This window comes from Pungitius pungitius, chromosome 4 (genome assembly GCF_949316345.1).
Source record: "Pungitius pungitius chromosome 4, fPunPun2.1, whole genome shotgun sequence".
In the NCBI taxonomy this organism is placed as follows: domain Eukaryota; kingdom Metazoa; phylum Chordata; class Actinopteri; order Perciformes; family Gasterosteidae; genus Pungitius; species Pungitius pungitius.
This window is the reverse complement of record NC_084903.1, coordinates 9708238-9728311: the sequence shown is the minus strand read 5'-3', so window position 1 is coordinate 9728311 and position 20074 is coordinate 9708238. Positions and strand designations below refer to the sequence as shown.

General features: G+C 42.4%; 1 protein-coding gene across 2 annotated transcripts in view; it reads left to right on the top strand.

Moving 5' to 3' along the window:
* The window catches only part of pcdh17 (protocadherin 17), a 49208-nt gene extending 29342 nt beyond the window's left edge, over positions 1–19866 (top strand). The window contains exon 5 of one of the 2 annotated variants that reach the window (XM_037485567.2): positions 14881–19866. In XM_037485567.2, coding sequence (XP_037341464.1) covers positions 14881–15578 — 698 coding nt within the window. In that variant the 3' untranslated portion in view covers positions 15579–19866. The remainder of the gene's footprint in view (positions 1–14880) is intronic. The other variant, XM_037485558.2, reaches the window with a different exon arrangement.
* The last annotated feature ends 208 nt before the right edge of the window (positions 19867–20074 follow it).

The following is a 20074-nucleotide window of genomic DNA, read 5'->3' as shown; positions in this document are numbered from 1 at the left end:
TTAAATCAAGCTTTTATTTAATATGCAGGGTCCAGATAAAACAAAACATAAAGAAAAAATAAAGATAAATGATCGATACTACTCTTTTCAACAAATGTATTACATCAGACAATTCCATCTTAATATTAAATATTTTCATGCAACTTTTTCTCTAATCTGAAAACATCCCACTGTAATCCCACTGCTTGCTTATTTTAAATCTTGTAACTCAACATTTGTGTTCTCCATAATCTATGCTCGGTACCAGAGGCATTTTTGCAGATTATAATGTACTATTCCCCAACCTAGATCCAGTGGAAAAGTAGCATATGCAAGCCTGGCTTTCGATTATCATACTTTTATACGGGTTTGGTGGGACAGTAACATTCACATTGTGATCATTTTTCTGAGAGTATTGATTTTATACCAATAAACTTAATTCTTTTTTTTTTTTTTTGAAAAGCTTGAAATGTCTTGTAAAAGTCTCCCTGCACACTGAATTGTGTAGAACCAGAATCAGTAAGATGCAAGCAAAGGGCCGCCTGCTCTGGTCTATTTCCTGTTCTCATGTGAATGAATATGGTGGTGCCCTGGAGCATTGTTTCTCCGTGTTGCACTGCATCAGGAACCAGAGAGATAAATGGGCCTGGCCTGTCTAAGGCATCAAGACTTCTTCTCTGCTCAACCATAACTAGTATTGTCCTTTCATCCCCTGCCTGCAGTGCAATAGATAATGGCGTATTTATATAAAGAAGAGGAATTGCTAAAAACAAAGAGAGGGCGATGTGGTTTAATATGATTTTGGTTGATGGAATGCTCTGAAATGTCAGAGAAAATACACAAATTGGATATATGAAAGGGTATAGAGCAACAGTGAGTGAACCCAACTGGTGAATTGGAAAAAAAGAACATCAAGGAAGAAACATTGCAACCAGTTGATGATGATCAGATTATGAGTAGAAAGAGCTCATGGATGGATGGGTTAATGAAGAAGGGCGGGACAGCAGGCGGGCTCCATGGGAGATTGGCCCTACTAGCATGCTGCCTAACTCCCCACATTCCCTGAGCTACCGATTCAAACAAAAGAAAACACTGCCAACCGTGCAATCGCCCCAGTGTGTGCAAGTGTGTCATTAGGCCAACCCTTGCAAACCCTACTGGATGTAGCACAAAGCAATTCATTAGTGATCTGTGTGGATGGCAACACTAGCTAGCTGTATGACTTCTTAAAATGTCTGTATTACATGTGTGACACTGTACCATGACTTGGTGGAGAACGTCTCTGTGTCTGTGTGGGTGGACGCGTGGACGTTTGAGTGTGTGTGTGTGTGTGTGTGTGTGTGTGTGTGTGTGTTGTGGTGAGTATGTAAGGATGGCGACTGGGAGTGTTTTTTTCAGATAACCTCAGTTTGTTACTTTTTGATCCTGCTAAATTAAGATAAGGGCCTTGGTTAATTAAACTGTCACATGGCAATACCTTGAGGAATTGCGAGGCCAACACAGCTTTAATTGGGTGGCTACTATTCTCCCTGCGCTGCCTCCCATCCCGGGGAAGCAGCCTCACAGAGGGGAAGCATATCCTTACGGCTGCTGGCCAAGAATGGAAGAGTTGAAGCAGCGATGTGTATGAACATTTAAATGACGAGGAGCAGCACGTTGATCTGATCTTAAGTGTCTAAAATAAAAACCGCATGAATGGCAGTTGTGCCATTGTCTGAGCATTGCTGCAATCTGCGCGGTGCATTGGTTGCAAAGCTGGTCTCAGAAGCCCCCACGGACAATGTCCGCAAGCTTAAGATGCATTTGTAATTACCAGCAGTCAATTAACAGCTGACCTCGCCATCCCATACCAACCCAAACCACAACAAAGATCTATTACGGAGATTTCGAAGGCTTGCAGTGTAAACAAGGAAGTGTGATGGATCTTCATACAGAGCTTATGGGTGTTTGCACCTCCTCTTCTGCTTTACACACACGCGCACTTCATTAAAATTCACACCACGGTGAGGTAGACGTTTGGAAGAGTTGCAGATGTGTCGTTTTTTTCGGTAACAAGCTTTAAAGAGAACACCACTCAGAACCCCACTCAACCTATGTATGTGTATATTATATACATGTTACTACCACTAGTTTGCACCAGATTCACTCATCTTTCTGTTGCTGCCGTTAGTTAAAAATATTCATCAAAACGTGTGTAGTAGCAATGCATTTTTATAGCCCAATTACATCTTATAAAATAAAAAATAAAATGCAGCACACAGATTTATATATTGAAATGTCGTCGGCTATATCCAATATAGTTCAAAAAGAATAGTTGCTTGGATTATTATGGGATTTCTTAGAACCATTGTGAAGTTTTTGCCATTGGTGGAAGTTTCCTCGATAGCATAATGGTCATTCTGGGATGATGTTTCGAAAACAGTTTCCCATCTGTCCCTGAAGGTGATCAAAATCTGCCTTGATTAACAAGTGGGAAATCGGGTTGATGGTCCCCTGTGCAGCCGCTCATCCCCTCCCAAGTGGGGATCAGAGGGGATGAAGTTTTGAGCCCAGGGATAATCTAGTTCCCTAGATTGTGATAATGCTGCTCAGGATGATCATGTGGATGAGAGCTGGTTCGGCTGTGAGTCCTCACTCGCCCCAAAGAGAAGAGGCAGGCAACAGCAGAGCCAGTCATTCAATTATTACACACTGACAATGGAGAAAAAAAACACTTTTGCTGCTGCCGTATCCCGGGTAACCGCATCTGAATTCAAGACATTCAGAACAACAGGTTATGTCCACCTTCTTCGGTTTCAGCTTTGAGCTTCTAAATTATGACCATTTCTTCTGGCCAGTGAATAAGAATCTAACAAATCCAAGAATGCAACATTAGATGAATCATACCTTATAGAGATGTTTGTATCCTTGTGAACCTCGTCTACTTGAAAACACATTTGGGTGCAGTCAGAATCTTTGAAAGTGTCTTGCCAATAACTGAGACTTAGATTTGTTTGTGCACTCTGTGAATTTCTCTGAGATTTGACAGTGAGCTTAAGCTCTGCTAAATCTCATTTTAGTTTTCCTGTTGTTCCGCATGGTCTCTTCCCACCCTGATCTGAGCCTGGTGTTGGTGTCCAGCTGTTCCATGCGCACGACAAGTGGTTCAGGAAACTCCCTCATTGTTCACTGACCAATCGCAAACACACCAGAATGCTGTCAACGAGCATTTTCCACCCAGTGGTTTCTATTTGCCTGCACCTGTGATTTCAGCCCAGAGGGCAGGGGATGCAGGAGCAGGGTGGCAGAATGGGGATAGTCTGGGCAGTGGGGTGGAAAGAGAGAGTCAGGGGTGGGATTAGGCTGTGTTTCTGCCTGTCGAGATTAAAGCAAATAGATTCATTGTGCGTTCCCTCCATTCTGTCGTGTTTTCCTCAAAATGCATCAGAGGACAGCTGAGCCGTACCAACAGAATTTGCATTTTTCTAATTTGCATGAACTCATTGGAGCTCGGAGGCATCTTACGGCTGTGTGTGCACGTATGCATGCATGCATGCATGTGTGTGAGTGCCTGGGCATGTGCTTTGTAATTTGACAAGCAAAAATAAAGAACCCCTTCCAAACAATCTTTCATACACAACTGGAAAGAGCCTGCGCTGCTTTCATGGAAAGCTTGGACTCGAACACAGCACTCAATGGAATGATATGAACTGTCTTCACTGACTTACAACAAGTGTCATGTTGCAATAGAGAGTTTGCTTTGGAGAGTTACAAGAATATATATTTTTAGTATATTTAATATACTAGTGCTTTGCTGGCCCGGGTTATGAATCATATCAGGCGGGGTTGTGGTAGTAGATTTTGTGTCTGTGTGTGTACGTCAGTGTTCCTGCATGTGTGTGTCCAGGCCTCTCTGGAGTCCATTAATCCCAAATCTAACAGACGTAATGTAGGGGCATCTTGTGTTGTGTGCTGCATTTCTCTCTGGAATATTGGATGCTGCTTCCATAACACTCACCTCCCCTCCTCTCATCAGGAAAACCCCCTTTGATGCCTGGATTGCCCACCAAGGCAGGTGGTTGCTGAATTTGTTTACAATTCAGGTGTGTTTTCAGCAGTTCTCTGATCTGTAATTCTACATCTCTGAGCTCTTTTAATCCTATTCTTATCTTGTGTAAGCCCTCTAATCTTTGACCCTAATCTTAAACCACCGCCACATAGAATTGAGTTGTTTTTCTCACCTCCCAATTCAACGCACGCATTTGTCAGAGGGAGAGTTGCGGTCCTCCAGCCTTTGGGCTTTCTTTCTCACACGCTCATCAGTTGTGTTTACTGCTGTACATTTCTATTTAGTTGTGTTCTATTGCAGCGCGCCGGACTTTAACCCAGTCCATTTGAAAGACTTTGCTTCATAACCGAGTCTCAGGAGTGAAACAGATAGAGCGGCAAAGAAAGTGTAAATTAGATAGTGAGATGGAAAACACATTTCTATTTGAAATGATTATCCCTCCTGACGGATGGACTAATAGACCGTTATTGCATTTCCGTCGGTTTCTTTTAATCTAATCGTACTCATAAACAGACGAGGGGAGAGTGTTAGTGCGAGCGCGTGTTTATCCATACATAGAAGCAAGCATGCAGTGTCTAGACAGCAAACACCAATTTGGCTGTAGAGAACAGACGAAACATCAATGCTAAAGCAATGTTGCTGAAACACTAGGCATGTTCCCCACCCCTGCGTGGAGGGGAGATTGTAGTGACAGACGGCGATTTGAGGAGGAGGAGGAGGAGGAGGAGGAGGAGAGGTTGGCAGAGCTCACTGTGGCTAATACATCCAAAGTGTGTCAGTTAACTCTGTAAATGTGTTAGGCCCCGGGGCTGAGAAAGCCAACCCCATCGACTCAACCTTCCCCTCTCCACCTTTCGACTCAGCCGCTGTTCAACACCCGCCAATATCCTTAGGGGGGCTCCACTGCTGCTCACTGGCACAATTGATCAAATGCCTACATGCTAAGGCGGGCCGTTCTCTTCTTGCATGTAATAGTCTCATGAGGGTGATGGAGGATTCATGGAGTGCTGCTATGCGGCACGGCAGCTAGCTTTACAGGTGGTGTGTCCCCACACCCCTTTTCCTTCTGCTGGGAGATGGAACAGGCATTCTGATGGTACCAGTACACACTGTTTGAGGGCCATGTACTGTACAGGTTCTGGGATTCAACTTTACGCCACAAAGTTCAGGTTGTATATCATTGTTCCAAACGCGTGCTTTTACAGTCCCCTTACTTTGCTAAATTTAATCTAGTTATAGTGCAGTATATCTCACAATTGAATGTGAAAGATATCATTGTAAAGCGTCAGCACATCTAGCTTTTCCTCCAACAACCAAGTAAAATCCCTCCCAACCCTTCTGGTGAATAATTATGATGAGTTAGTTTTTGTGATGTCTTTACACGTAACTCCAAGTCAGTCACTTAATTCTTGGTGTGCATCAGGGCCGATGTTGCACCTACCCTGTCTTTGTAGAGTTTGATCTGTTCCCTCCAAGGGGAAGATAAGCATAAGGCTTTCAGAATCCTCTATTTTGGCATGTTCTTGGCGAAATAGTATAAAGCTTATTTTCATTCCACATGCAAAAATAGCCAAGGTCGTGTGATTAACACATAAGCCCAATGCAATAGTAATAGTAGCGTTGACTGTGTTTACAGTACTTATGAGTGTAAGTGTTGTTGTATCTTATTTATTGCTCTGCTGAGACAGAGAATCAGAAACACTTAATACCTAATCCTGCTCAGACAGTACACTTGGGAAAAATGACTTGAACAAAGAAAGAAGAGTGACAAACAATGGCAGAGACACAGAGGGCAAGAGACACACAATAAAATCCAATGAAAGGATTTAACTCAACAAATGTAACAGGACTTTGGATGGGATATTGGATCTGTTTATCCTTGCTGTCTTGCGCCAAATATCAGGACCGGGCCACGGCGCCTAATTTTAGAAACTAAATCAGTTAAAGAAGAGACCTCTAAGATCTAGAGTGTTGGAAATAGCATCATTGAAGTTATATGGCTACGTTATACGAAATGTACTTCAAAAGATGACCCAATTAGCAACAAAAGGGTTTCCTTCATTCTCTCCTTAATAGGGTGTTTAAAACCTGTTTTCTCCTTGGATAGAAACAGGATTTCTGTAATGAGCTGGTGAGGCTCAGATTCTCTCCGCTGTTCTTTTTTTTTCATCTTCGCTTTCTCTTCTTTTCTCTTTCTCACTGCATTTATTGCGCAAAGCGTCTGTCTAAATGGGCCAAGGCAACGTTCCTTGTCGTCTACTCGGGGAAGGAAGTAGATTAAGGCTATTAACGCGCACAAAGATGCTGATCAGCCTCTCCGGTTTCAAATCTGGTCCATACTGTGCTCCCACTCCGTAGGCGCGTTCTAGCCCCCCTTTGATCACATGTTTGTATTTGTTTCCGTGTGGTGGAGTGTTGTCGGACCGAAACAGTCCGTTTGAATTCCGCAAATTAGCCCAAATACAATCTGAGGGTGTCACACAGCGACCGAAGCAGCAGAAAGGAGTGCACCCTCATTTGCATCTCCCAGCAGTGAGCAGTAGTGAGTAGAAATAAAAGGTGCGTGTTTCGGGCACGCTGCGGATGTTTGTGTTGCTTATGGGTGAACATGCTGCGATGCACACACAATAAAGACACAGGTTTGCTATATTTAGATGACAAACTGCAATAAAACCAGGCTAAAGTCAAAAAGCAATAAACAAAAGAGAAGGGGGGGTAAAAAAAAGCAAGGAGGTCCAGAAGCATCCCCTGTCACGGTGCAATCCCCCATGTCCTAATTACACCGGCTTAGAGGAAGCGGAGGATTAGCGAGTGATTCACCATGCTGCTCTCCTCATCTTCTATTAGTCCCCTTCTTCTCTCCCCGCCATCCTTTGTGCCACCCTCCATGTCGCTCTCCAGGTAAAAGTAGCAGGATACCATTGACCTTTTTTTGTCCCTTTGTTTCATCTTGCTCACATGTCCGCTTCAGACAACAACCACCTAATCCCATTTTAAAAGAAGGCTTTGCAGCCAGCTGGTTTTCTGGGTGCTTCTCATCACTTTATGTTGTAATATACGGACATATACATTGTTTATAAATGCATAGGATCACATTCTTATGTGTAATTGCTTTGTTTTACATTACACCTGTGTAGTCTAATATATAGGATAAAAGGGTTAGGGTCTTTCTTCACCGTTTTTACCAGTAATCTTTAGCTAAATCTGTCTAGCCACTGGTAAATACACTGAGCCCATTTTATTTACTGCATAATAAAGTTATTAGTATATAATATCTATAGACAAGCTGACAAAAAATTAAATGTACATATAAACAGTTTATTATGGTTGTATTTATTTATTTCTGTATATAAATAGTATAACCCTACACCAGACTATATATATATTTGTGATTTTCTTTGAATATTGGTATATTATTAATATTATTATATATGCTGTTGTGTAACTTCCAGTGCTTTCGATTCCTGGAAGTTTTATACTTTGTCAAAGGATTAAAAAAAGACCCTAAATGATCGCGGATTAAGCCTGTTTTTCCAGTTCAGTTTCTTGTCTTTATGGCAAAATGTAGAATATGATTAATTGATGTGGTAAGAGTGTATTGTAGCTGAAAGTTTATAATCATATCAATCATGTATGCTACAAACATCTGGCTCGATATTTATTTTCTTAAAGGTTATAGCTTTTCCATGTTTGATAGGTATAAATAGCTTGGTTTTAGCAGAAGGAAGGCCCGTTGCTCTTAGACATCTATATCTAATAGCTTGCCTGTGGCTGCTCTGCTGCAATTGTTCCACCATTAGAACACTTAAGGAGTGAATGAAGTGGGGTTGAAGAGTGAGCTGTAGCCAGAGGAAATGTGAATTATACAAGGTCTTAAGTCACAGGTTGGAAAACAGGGGTTTTGATTGGCTGAAGCAAAGATATACTTTGACTGACTTTGCATTATTTATCGAGTGTCTCTGGCTGCTGTGGAGGGTGAATGATCTGAGTTCATAAAAGTACAACGAAAATAAAGAACAAAAAAAAGTTTTTCCTTAATAAAACCAACTGAATGAAGAACACTTTGGAACTTGTTTGAACAGGCACGTCACAGATGTTGTTGCAGATAAACATCAGTTTGCCTGTTCTCAGCACTTTTAGCCTTGGATAGGTTCCCATGGCCATTCATCACAGATAAACCCATTTGTTGAGGTCACCACTTTTTTACTCCTAGGTCCTACTGTTGACAGATAACAGAGAAACGTTGGGATCCCCCTACACACCCCTTTATTTATTTTCACACACTTTTCTCAAGGCCGACTTTCACCATCATCAATTAAAGCTAAAAGAAAACCTTTGATAACTGAGATTATAGCCAGCAGTGCACGGCTGGGCTGTGAACAACAAGTCTGCAGCATGTAGTAACCACACCATGGGAAGCCATTCATATGTAAATATACAGTGTGCAAAAAGAATTTAATTTAATTTTTTTAAGTGGATGATGTTCTGTTCTTTTCAGGCCGATACAGGCAAACGCACACCTTAATGCGTACACACTTGAACACGTATGCGGCAGCCTTTTTTGTATTCATAAGGACCGAAGTGAGCGTTTCAGGGCCCTCGTTGCTGCTTCCTGTGAAAGGGGAAGTGCTGTTTGAGACCGTCACCGAACGTGACCGACAAGCAGCCCCTCATCTCTACAACCCGCTGACCTTTCTCGTTTCCCACAGCTCACAGCTCTGCTTGCTCATCATTGATAAGGCTTTGTGTGTTTGTTTTTGTTTGAATACGAGCTTACGCTCCCCTTCCTCCTCCTCTTGGGTTTTTATCCCTCGCTCTCCTATGCATAAATACTCTCTCCTCGGGGTGTTCTTTGAACAACTTAGCCGGGCATTAGTTGACGCAGAGGCCTGCGGTTTTTTAAGGGAAGGCCTGGAGAGAGGACGTGTTTGATCCTGTGATACATGTCCTTGTTCCATTCCCGGCATTGCCGGCCACCCCCACTGCCGCTGCCGCTGCCTTCCCACTGTGATAAAAGCTATTACGCTGGAGAGACGCATCCTTCTCATTGTGCTAAGCCACCCGCTGCACAAAATAATCGAGAGTCGTTCCCCGAACACTCTGCCCCGTTTATAGTAGAACTTTGAATCAATAATCGGACTCAGACCAACAATTTATCACATTATATTATTTCATTATTTTAATTTGGATCGAACTATATCACCAGAGAATATAGAATGCACTTTTCCCCCAAATTACCATTTTAAATCACATGATGGGCTCCAGTAACTGGTCCAGATGACTGATTTCATGCACGGCAGTAGGCCAGTACGGGTTACACGATTACAGAGTACGGTAAATACAGCAAAACTCTACCTGCATTTCAAATATTTGACACACTCGCCATGTAGAGAACAACGTGCTTTCCCAACACCACTCAGATTCAGCAAAACACCTGAGTACTGTGCTGGTTTTTCCCACAGAAACGCTGTGCGAGAATGAAAAGATAATAAATAGCTTCTTTGATATCTGAATTGTTAAAACATAAAAATAGCATTACTTTGGGTCTGTGTGAAGGTTAACAAAGGTCACGGCAGAGTAAATATTAAAGTTAGAGTTTCATGCTTTAATATCTCATAATTGAAATGTCATAATAAAACAGCAGTTACCTTTTTACCGTTAAAGTTCAACAGGGAAACATTGGCTCTGCTTTTTAAAACGTATTTCTTAGCACACAACACACACAACAAAGTTTGTTTGGTAGACTGCCGACCCCTGAAGCCTTAAGATATTTACCAAACATTAGGCTCAGTCTGAGGAGATACTCTCTCTTCTCTGCAGCTCAAATATTTTGTCACCCTGATTGCGCGGCCGAGGGGTCGCATGGATCAGCTGGGCTAGATAGCGGTCGACGAGGCCATCGAAAACCCAACAACAAACACGTGCATGCACACACAAACACACACACTGCGAGCTCCCTCGGGTGAACAGGTGCAGTCATGGTCCGTCACAGATGCTCTGCGTGATTCATCAGCTGCCTTTCCTCCTGTCCACCTTGGATGGGTTGTGGGATATTCATGGCAACGACACAACATCAACACACAAGTGGACGCACACACACACACACACACAAATGATCTTTGATCGTTCTCCATTCCTATAGGCTACGTCAGTAGCTCACAGAGCTGTTTAATGACTTGCCAGGTTTGCATCTCGATGAAATGATTCACCACCACTGGGATGAATTATAAATGTACGTGTTTGTCAATTCTTTTCTTTTTAGTTTCCTGCACCTTCTTTTTGAACTTGCTGAACACTTTTCAGGTTTGTGTGTTCAGCTTGCTTTGCTAGCCATACCCCGCGCGTACAGCTCTCTCTTGGTTCCTCTCTCCCGCCACCGCCCGTGACAGAGGGACATTAATCACAGAGCTGGGTAATAAAGCGAGGAGGGATGGGCATGCAGGGCCAGAGGGGCGGGCGTCTGGAGGGAGAAAAGGGTGTTTAGGGAAATCACCCTGTGGTTTATGACACACCCTGTTACACAGGCATATTTTTACACCCACAGGTTTAGGTGCACATCCTTCATGCACCGTACCCGAAAGCTTCCACCCAGAAAGTTTGAAAATTCAATCAAGGAGACGAGGAAGAACAACAACCCGGGATTCAGAGGGAATGGTGACCATGTACTTTCTGCCAATGAGCCCTGGGGCTTCCTTCCCACCTGTGTGTGATTCCACGTGGCCCGTGGCCCCCTCGTTGATTAAGTGTTAATTTAGTAAAAAGCTTTTTCTGGAAGGATAACAGAGGGTGTGTGTTTTTTTTTTTTTTAGAACGTGGAAAGCGATGAGGTGCATTTCATGGCTGAGTAAAAGAAGCCTCTTTATCGTTGCTGTGTTGTTGAGATAGCTGTGGGAGCTTCTTGTGATACTGGTAACTCTTGTGATATGAGATGAAATACACATTTGGCAGTCGGTACATGATTACAGTCCAAATGATAGCAGCGCACACAATTTAGTGGTCTATTGGATAACTGTATCAAGGTTATTTTGCTTTTATTCCATAGCCCTTTGGGTGATTGGAGTTTTTTAATATCAACCTCATTCCATCTTGACATTTTCCAGTGGACGCTGCGTTGTGAATCATATAGAGTGGAATTGTGATAGAGGATATTGAGTGTGTGTGGGAGGTGGGGGCAACAACTTTAGTTCACATTTTTTTTCTGTGGCATCTGCACTTGCATGGGTTCACTGTTATTGTAAATCAACCAACTACAACCAAAGGCAAAGTGCTCCAGGTGCTGAAGACCAGAGCATCCTCCTAACATAAAGCAGAGGGGTCGACGTTGTGAGTGACACTTTATATTTAACAAGGAACTGCAAGAACTGCCTCTAAAAGTATTCTAGCCACTTACAAAAGATAGATGTAAGGAATGTGTTTTATGCATTTTACAAAAGGCCCATCTGTGGGTCACAAAGTAATTATCAAAGCCTTCATCCATCTATCTTGAGTCTTCACTAGCCCGGCTGCTCTTACAAGGTGCTGCAGCATTTCATGTTGACAAATGCCTGGGTGAACCCAGTTTGTTTACTTGTTCTCTCTTTTCTTTTTTGCAATGCTGCTAAATTAAGGGATGTTTTGAGTTTGTAAAGATTTATTTGACACCGTGAGTCCTTTTGCTATTTAGTAAAGCACATCTGTTAGAGCAGCTCAGCCACTTTTATATCCGTTTCATGTGCTCATAGCAGTAAAGATAACTGGAAGCAACATAGCCACCGTGTCCAAGTCATTGTTAACCTGTCTTGCTATTCTGCCCTAAAGCAAGGCAATTAACCCTGCCAGAGAGATAGTAAGCTATCTATGGTTCCCCCCAAAAAAAGACGAAGTATCCACAAGTACAAAGAGTTTGTGGAGTTAATTACACTTTTGTGTTGGCAATAGAGGTGTAAAAAGTTATCTGATTTCAATCAAGGATTCCAGTTCAAGTGTCTGCATAAGGAATTAAAATCGACAAACTCCTGACCCTGCGATTCAGGCAGAATTTTTGTGAAACTAGCCTTGTAAATTAAGCAGAATCCTGCCTCGAATGTTTTGGTCCCACTGTATATGGTAACTCTGCATAATATTGCATCTTACCCAGTTGTTTAACATTTGTTCCTATTTGGACCAATGTGGTTGAAATGTGTTCTGTGTTCTGTAAATTTATTTTAGTTACCACTCAGCTATAAAAACAAATACTGATTATCTGTTGATTCATATTTTGTGGTGCAAGTTATCTTAAGGTTCGAATATCCCAACGAATGAATCTGAAAAAGTAAAGCAACATGGTTCCAAAAAATAATAATGCTATGAACAATTGAGGGAAACTACTTAAAGGATATCAACTTAAAACATGAAATAGATTTGCAGTATAAGCACTTCTTGGGTAATGAAGACTCATTTGGTAAAACGTGAAAATATAATCATCCTTCTCTGATTTATTGCATATTCAGAAATAACATATTAAGCTCACACTTGGTGTCCTTTGTTATTTATCCATCATTGAGCAAGAGCTCAATCAAATTGTAACTCTTTTCTTGGACCAAACACAGAGCTTAAAGGGAAGCAAGTGATGCCGTGCCTGGTAGCCAAATCATCACAGGAAAATGTGTCCTTGGTGGAAGCTTCTGTTGCCCATCCCAGAGACCGGGTAGAGCCATTGTGAAGCAAAAGAGGGAGGGAGAGAACGAGGGAAAGGGAGGGACAGAGGGAGGGAGATGAATGTCACCCTTGCTCTCATATGTCATATTGTTAACCATAGACACGAGAACGCCTCAAGGTTGAACGTGCAGCAGAGACATAAATAATCTATCAGAGGTTTCCTCCGACTAAATAGAGGGAAATATGTCTGCATGGGTTATTTATGCTTTTAATATGCACACAGTGAATGGACCATCACCTCTGAGAGCATGAAGACATTGTTGGGGCCTAGTTAATCGTGCGTATCTGGAATGCATGCAAGATGGGGCGTAAGGGGCAGCGGGTGTGGAGCTAACTGTCTGGCTTGGTTACACTTGGGGTCTATATTTTTTAGCTTGGCGATGGACTATGGTTTGTGAAGCGCATTCAGGTTATTATTATTTACGTACACGCTTCCGTCCGAATCGTTGATCTCTCTGCCTCTTGACGTGTTCGCTCACTCAAATCTCGGGAACACTGGTGCATAAAAACAGGCGCGCCCATGCAAATGTGCTTCTGAGAGTTTTCCCGAGTATTCAGCTCTCCCGCCCCATGCTCTGCACACACACAACATTTAAACGTAGTCCATCTCAAAGGGGGTCTTGCGTCCGCTTCGGCAGCTCACCTCATTTCCCCTTCAGACGACTGGCTCGACATGTCGGGCTTTCTTTGCCAGCGCTGTGTGGCTTCCTCAAACATTTGTGAAGTGTTAAGCTCATCTCCACAGCATAGGAGGGCAGTCTCTGAGGAATGTGGGCTGCCGACCCGCAGCACAGCAAAGACAGCCCGGCCAAGAGCACTCAAGCGCATCCGCTGTGCCCGCTCAGTTGCGTCATCGGAGGATCGTATTAGTCCTTCGCTTGTGTTCGTCCTTACTGTAAAGGTCCATGCATCGCGTGATGGAATTGATGGGGTGGGAATTCTGCTCCTGACAATTGTGTTGTTGTCTTTGCACGTTATGTCGAGGACACAGCATTAGTTCGGATTCCCAAATGCTACTTACGGTCTAAAAGGATATTTTCCACCCTTGCATTAATATACCACTCAAAATTCTTCAGTTACTGTATGTTGTACTTGGAAGTGTAGTGTTTGTTTCCACAAACAGACAGATGCACATTGCATATCTCAAAACCAACAGGTGAATTGGGCTGAGCTGTTGCATTTTTTTTTTGGAATAGCACAAAATCAACTTTTGGATCTTATTGAAAAACTTGGCCAAATGGCTGCTGTTTTATTTCATTCTTGAGTTTGTCTCGTAAAAGCATCATAATGAAATGTGTCGGGTGCCATATGTAATCAATTGGTGCATTATCTATTTGGTTGTCTTCACTTGGTGTCATCCCATGGAAAAATTCCATTAGTGGGATAACAGATGCTCTGTTTCTTTTCTCTATTCTTCACTTCACGCCAAAGAGGAAAAAATAAACGGGATCCTTCTTTTATTTTTTTTTGTTATTATTTTTCAATCCAAGTTTTGGTTCCATTTGACACAGGCATGAACACTCCAATAATCAGCCAGAGTGTGCATCTCTATGAATAGAGATGAAAGAGAGGAACACAGATACACACTTACACACACACGCATGCACACACACACACACACACACACACAGCCACAACAACAGAAGCCCACAAATAAACAGGCACAAACACACGGGGAGGAAGCACAAGCCATTTGGCACAGGCTCTCTGTCTGGGGAGGTCTTCAAAGCCCACTGACATGAATTTATGATAACGCCACTATGCCTTTGCCAAACCTCAACTGTTGTTGTTTTTCTCCCGCTCCCTCCTCAACTCTTCTGTATGCTCTGCCATCCCCTTGATCAGAGCTTTGAAAAATGCAAGCAGGTGTCCCCCAGTCCCATGGAAAGGTGTGTGTGTGTGTGTGTGTGTGTGTGTGTGTGCGTGCATTTGCATGTGTGTTTGGAATGAGACATCCTTTGCAGGCTCTTACCTTTTTACATCATTTCAATAGATCTGGCTCTGCTTACGTTTGGGCTCCAACTCTTTGTACGGTTCAGTTTGATAATGGCACTATGATTCTATTACCCTCTCGCTGTGTCCTATTCTACACTGCTGACCCAACTATCTCTTGTTTTCTCCGCCCATCCACCCCCTCCCCCCACCCCCCCCCTCCCCCCCTTTCTATCCATCTGCAGATGAGGACTGTGTGAATTGTACGGAGGAGTGCAGAGTACTGGGTCATTCTGACCGGTGCTGGATGCCCCAGTTCCCGGCAGGAGGAAACCAGGCAGAAGGTGTCGACTACCGCAATAATATGTTTGTGCCAGCGGGCATGGAGACTGTGCCGGAGGCAGAGACCTACGAGACCGTCAACCCCAATGGCAAGAAGACGTTCTGTACCTTTGGAAAAGAGAGGCGCGACCACACCATCCTCGTCGCTAATGTCAAGCCCTACTTGAAGGCGAAACGAGCCCTCAGTCCACTGCTCCAAGAGGTACCATCAGCCTCCGGCAGCCCGACCAAGGGCTGCTCCACCATGTCTCCCTGCTCTTCAGTCAAAAGCCCGGCTGACGGAGCTGAAGGCAAACCGCCTCCTGCCACTTGCTCCGGCCACTACGGGCCTCCTGATGGTCAGTACCTGTCCCCGAACAAACAAACCAGAGACCAGGGGGTCTACCAACCCTTGCCTCACTCAGACCCAGTGGCTAAAGTGCTGGCAGAGGCCCGCTCCAGGATCAGCCAGGAGGCAACGAGGGAAATGGAGTGCGTTCTGGAGCAAGTCGAGCCCGACACCAACCGCGACAGAATGGACGCTGGCCAGGTGGTGAGGGACATCGACAAACTGTTGCAGGACTGCAGAGGAAGTGAGGCCACTGGGACACTCAGAAAGTAACAAAGAGGGAGTGTGAAAAAGAGGGAAAAAAAAGAATAAAGGAGGTAGAGAGAAGAATATAAAGCTATTCTAAAAACTCTCATGCCAGAACTGTTACCAAAACAAGTAGAAACGGATAAACGGCTCCTCCGACGGGAGCTCTTTTCACTGTATTTGTTTTTGAAAAGTACCAACATTGGACCAACAATGAGAACATCTTAATGTCATTTGGCACCAGGTTGGGTCTAGGATCCCAACCAACAAAACGGAACTGGGGAACAGACATCTGAATTCTGCTGACTTTCTAAAATCTTTTTGTTTTGGATTCTTAAGCAAATTGCAGAGGCTTACGCCTCTGGCACCTCGCGAGCTATTATCTAAGTGCCCACCAGCTCATAAGTGTGTTGTTCATGGTCTCTCGTGAAATCCTACATATCTAAGCGTGTGTAGGTGGATTTCTGTTATGTGTGATGGCCATAGAAACTGATTGAAAAAGGACTATTTATGGTCAGACATGACAATCGATGTGAAAACAGTAAAACAAAAAAAACAACAAAAAAAAAAACAAATCTGTTTTGGACAGTAAAAGACCGAAATACACAAAACAACCTTATCTCTCTTGACTTAAATATAGGTGTTTAATGTGTGATGGATACTGTATCTGAACATGAAGAGATTGGTTAATCAGGGGTGTGTTTGCAGGGATCAGTTATGGACCTGGAGACGGAGCGGCTTAATTGCTGTGCTGAAGGAGAATTATTAACAGTGTAATCATGATTCACTCGTCATTCGTAGCCACATGTGTAAGCTGTGTCTGTCTCACGCCTCTATTTAAACATTCATGTTGCTGACTGGTGTAGTTGCATGCACCAATTGTACACGCATTTTACACACGTGCACTACACCTTGCTCATACATACGCTGACACACTCACATGCACTGACGCCCTTACAGACACACACATACACACTAATGCTTAAACACAACTGGCCATCGGTGTAATTGTCTTATACACGGACATCATCAGCTTTCAGTCCCTTGTGTACAGTGAATTATCATGTGTGTGGCTTTGCCTCAAGGCAATCACAGGTTGTATAAAAAGGGACATTTTCTTCCTCAACTGTGAAAAGATAAAATCTATACCACAATATAGATGACTATATGTATAAATTCATGTATAGTGTCCAAATATTAACTACATATTTATACATTTTATAAGAAAAAATGGAATGAGGAATCTCAGCAAAAGGTGTCCTTGAGTTAAGGTCATGTCATCTGCAAAGGACACTGCCATTGTTTTGAAGACAAATATCCAAAAATATAAATAACAAGAAATTGTCCCTCCACATTATCACTATACATAATATCATTATATGTGTAAATGTATCCAATTTAGATGTGTTTACATAAAAAAACTGACATAATTTCATTGATTTTACTGCAATTTCTGTGCATTTGAGCCAAATTGTTATGTGTACAAAAGCTATATTGTGTATTTTATTAAATTAATATATAGTTGTGTTGCAATATACATGGGCTTATATTGTATTTGGCAAAAGTTGCCTTAGTAGCTGTCGAACTCTGTGAGTTTGCTTTAGTTTGGGTTTTCGTGTTTCTTTTCCTCTCTATTCTGCGTCTTTGCAGGCTGGCTTCAGTGCTTTTGCGATGTCGCCTCTTTTTACCCGAAGGTCCTGCTGGATCAAATACAAAAACTGTTGAAGCTATATGAGCCAGCTGATTTAGGACACAATTCAAACCAACAACAAAAAGCAACAACCGCAAGATAACAGTTTGAATATTTTTACTGAGCAGATTTTTACAGGGCAGCTATTTTCTTTAACAATACTAGTGTGCGTATCTCTTGTGTTCCATATGTTTTTACTTTTTCTTTCCAAAAAAGAAACCTGCCATATGGAAAGTGGAGTGGTTTCCTTGGTGATCATAAAACTGCCTTACTGTCTCTGCGGAGAGCTTGTTGTATCTGTGGAGCTTGTGACTGCTTATAAAGCCCTGGTCAACCAGAATGTGCATTTTCTATTAAGGCCTAAAACAGGTTCTTTTTCAGTAGTCCGTGTTGTTTATGTACGTACTCCTTCTCGATACATGTTATAATTCTCATATTTTGCAAAGAAACATGACATCTGAAATTCTATCAAAAGTCACTTTGGATTTGATGTCTTAGCGGTTTAGGTACACGGTTCACTTAACCAAGTGTCTTCACATTCAGGCTTTCTTAAAAGAAATGATACAGACATTTATTTTTGAAAATTTTGGCACATTTCGGCCACTCTCTGAAATAAGGGAGGTGCTTTTTCTAATGTACTCTGATAGTAAAAGCAGAACAGTAGGCTATTAGACTAGATATGTTTTGGAAAATATGACTACAATCACCAAATCCGTTACATGCAGCCATGAGAGGGAACAATGACTTCATTCATGGTGTGTTCATCATGAAGTGCGTGTGAGCCGAGTTGGGATCTTGACAGCAGAAACAACGCATTCTGTCTTGCAGACATGTCGCATCCGAGTGTTTTGGTATATCTTGTTCTTGCTTCTTTTTCCTAATCGAGATACATGTTTGGATATTCTCCTGTCACTCTGCCATTTCTTCTCTATCTTTTGCCTTCTTGGCATCTTTGTTATCTCACTATTAATTTGCCTACTTTTCTTCTCTTCAGTTCTTTGCTTTCTTGCCGCTAAGGGAGCGAAGCAACCGTTAGCTTTTTCTCCTCTCTTTCGTCTGCAAAAGTGTTTGGTTTTGTTTTTTTACCCTTGCTCTTTCCCTGCGAGATGGCAGAGGCTGTTTTTAGAGAGGGCTGGCAAGAATTGACAGAGGAGTAAAGTATTCAATGTTATTTATAAACAAGATTGTTTCGTCATGTCTCTCATATCTGGATGAATCAAGCAATTCAGATATTCCCATTTATACAATCAGTTATAATATGCTTTTCAAAGTGTGCACTGCGACTGTGATCTTGAGAAAAATGCTGTTATGTGTCTGCACATGCACACTCATGCATGCACACGAACACTTCGGCACTTCAGTAGCACACTGCCGTTCATTAAAATGCATGACCCCTTAAAGGTAATGTGAAGGCTGAAAGAGAGGTCAAACACTACCCGAACAAAATGGACTTGAACCCTTTTTTCTTCATGGTAATTTTTCTCTTCCTTTTCTATCTCATTGTGCTTCTTCTTCATGCTGGATAAAGAATTCTCTACTGTGGGCGTGTTTGTGCGTTGCTTTGCTTTATGCGCTTTTATACCCCATATTGTTCAACTAGACCATTCCTTTCTTATTTAATTTATTATTTAATGTTGCACATGTACTATATAGATTTAATACCAACTCACAGATAAATTATAAGATTTTTGATCAAATAAAACAAAGTGCAGAGGTCATCCAAAAGCCACTGTCACACTTCAGGCACATTTAAACTGCTGTTCCCTTGAATGGAGATCCTGTGGCCTAGTAAACGAAATGAGCCCAGTCCAGTGGATGGAAGGTCCTCTTTTAAAGCCATGTCCCCTCTCTCAGGCTATTTGCTGTTGAATAGAACAGAGGCTGCTCCTGAGGTCAACACATAGTTGGAGATTGAGCATAATGCAAGGCCTCTCATTATTGTCTAATTACACACTGTTGGTGCATCACACACTGTTTGCAGTTTTACCAAGTGATAAGGACAGGGCCTTGTTGAATGTGGCTAACCGCCTCCAGTCTCTGAGTGAGGCAGGTGCACGCTGACTCAGACAGACACTGCTTTACACATATAGAGTCAACATGTCCTTTTGGTTAGTTAAAACAAGCACCCAATGTTTGTCAGCGTCGTCCCTTCACCCCCAAAGCCCACATGGATAGCATAGGGCTCCGTGCTGGTTTAAAGACCAGAGACATTCATTTGTATGGATTATTTCAACCGCTATTGTCTAAAGGCTGTGTTCATTGTGATCTATCTGAAAAAAAAGGTGAAAAGATCAAATAAAAATGCTATTACTAATAACGTTTGCTCTTGTCCTTGTTTGAGATGGTGGAAGACTGTCAAGTCATCGCTTTGATTTAATTTCTCTTCTCCCAAAACACTTTCTTTTTTTGCTCCTTCAAGCATCGACGCAGCCAATTTTGCCTTGTCAAATAGGATTGCACTGTTTACTGTCACAGTGCCTAGATAAGATAAAAAATTCCTTTTTCAATTGTGTTTTGCGGTTTGAAATGTGCTTTTAAATGTGCTTACACCTTGTAATGAGGCCGACACAAACACACTGAAACTGTTTCTTTGGGCAAATCATTATATTCGATCACATTTTTGCCACACAAAAGATTACTGTCTAGGCAGGGTTTTTTCCTCCCGATTCGTCAGAGACAAATACATTGGTGCCTGAAATCATGTGTACTGATGCTTCTTGGATTTTGCACTTTGCCCATCGGTTAGATAACCATTCACAGACCAAGTCTCTTCAATACTGGCCTGTGATTAGAGAGAAACAATATTTCTTACATTTGCTTATTGAAATCAGGT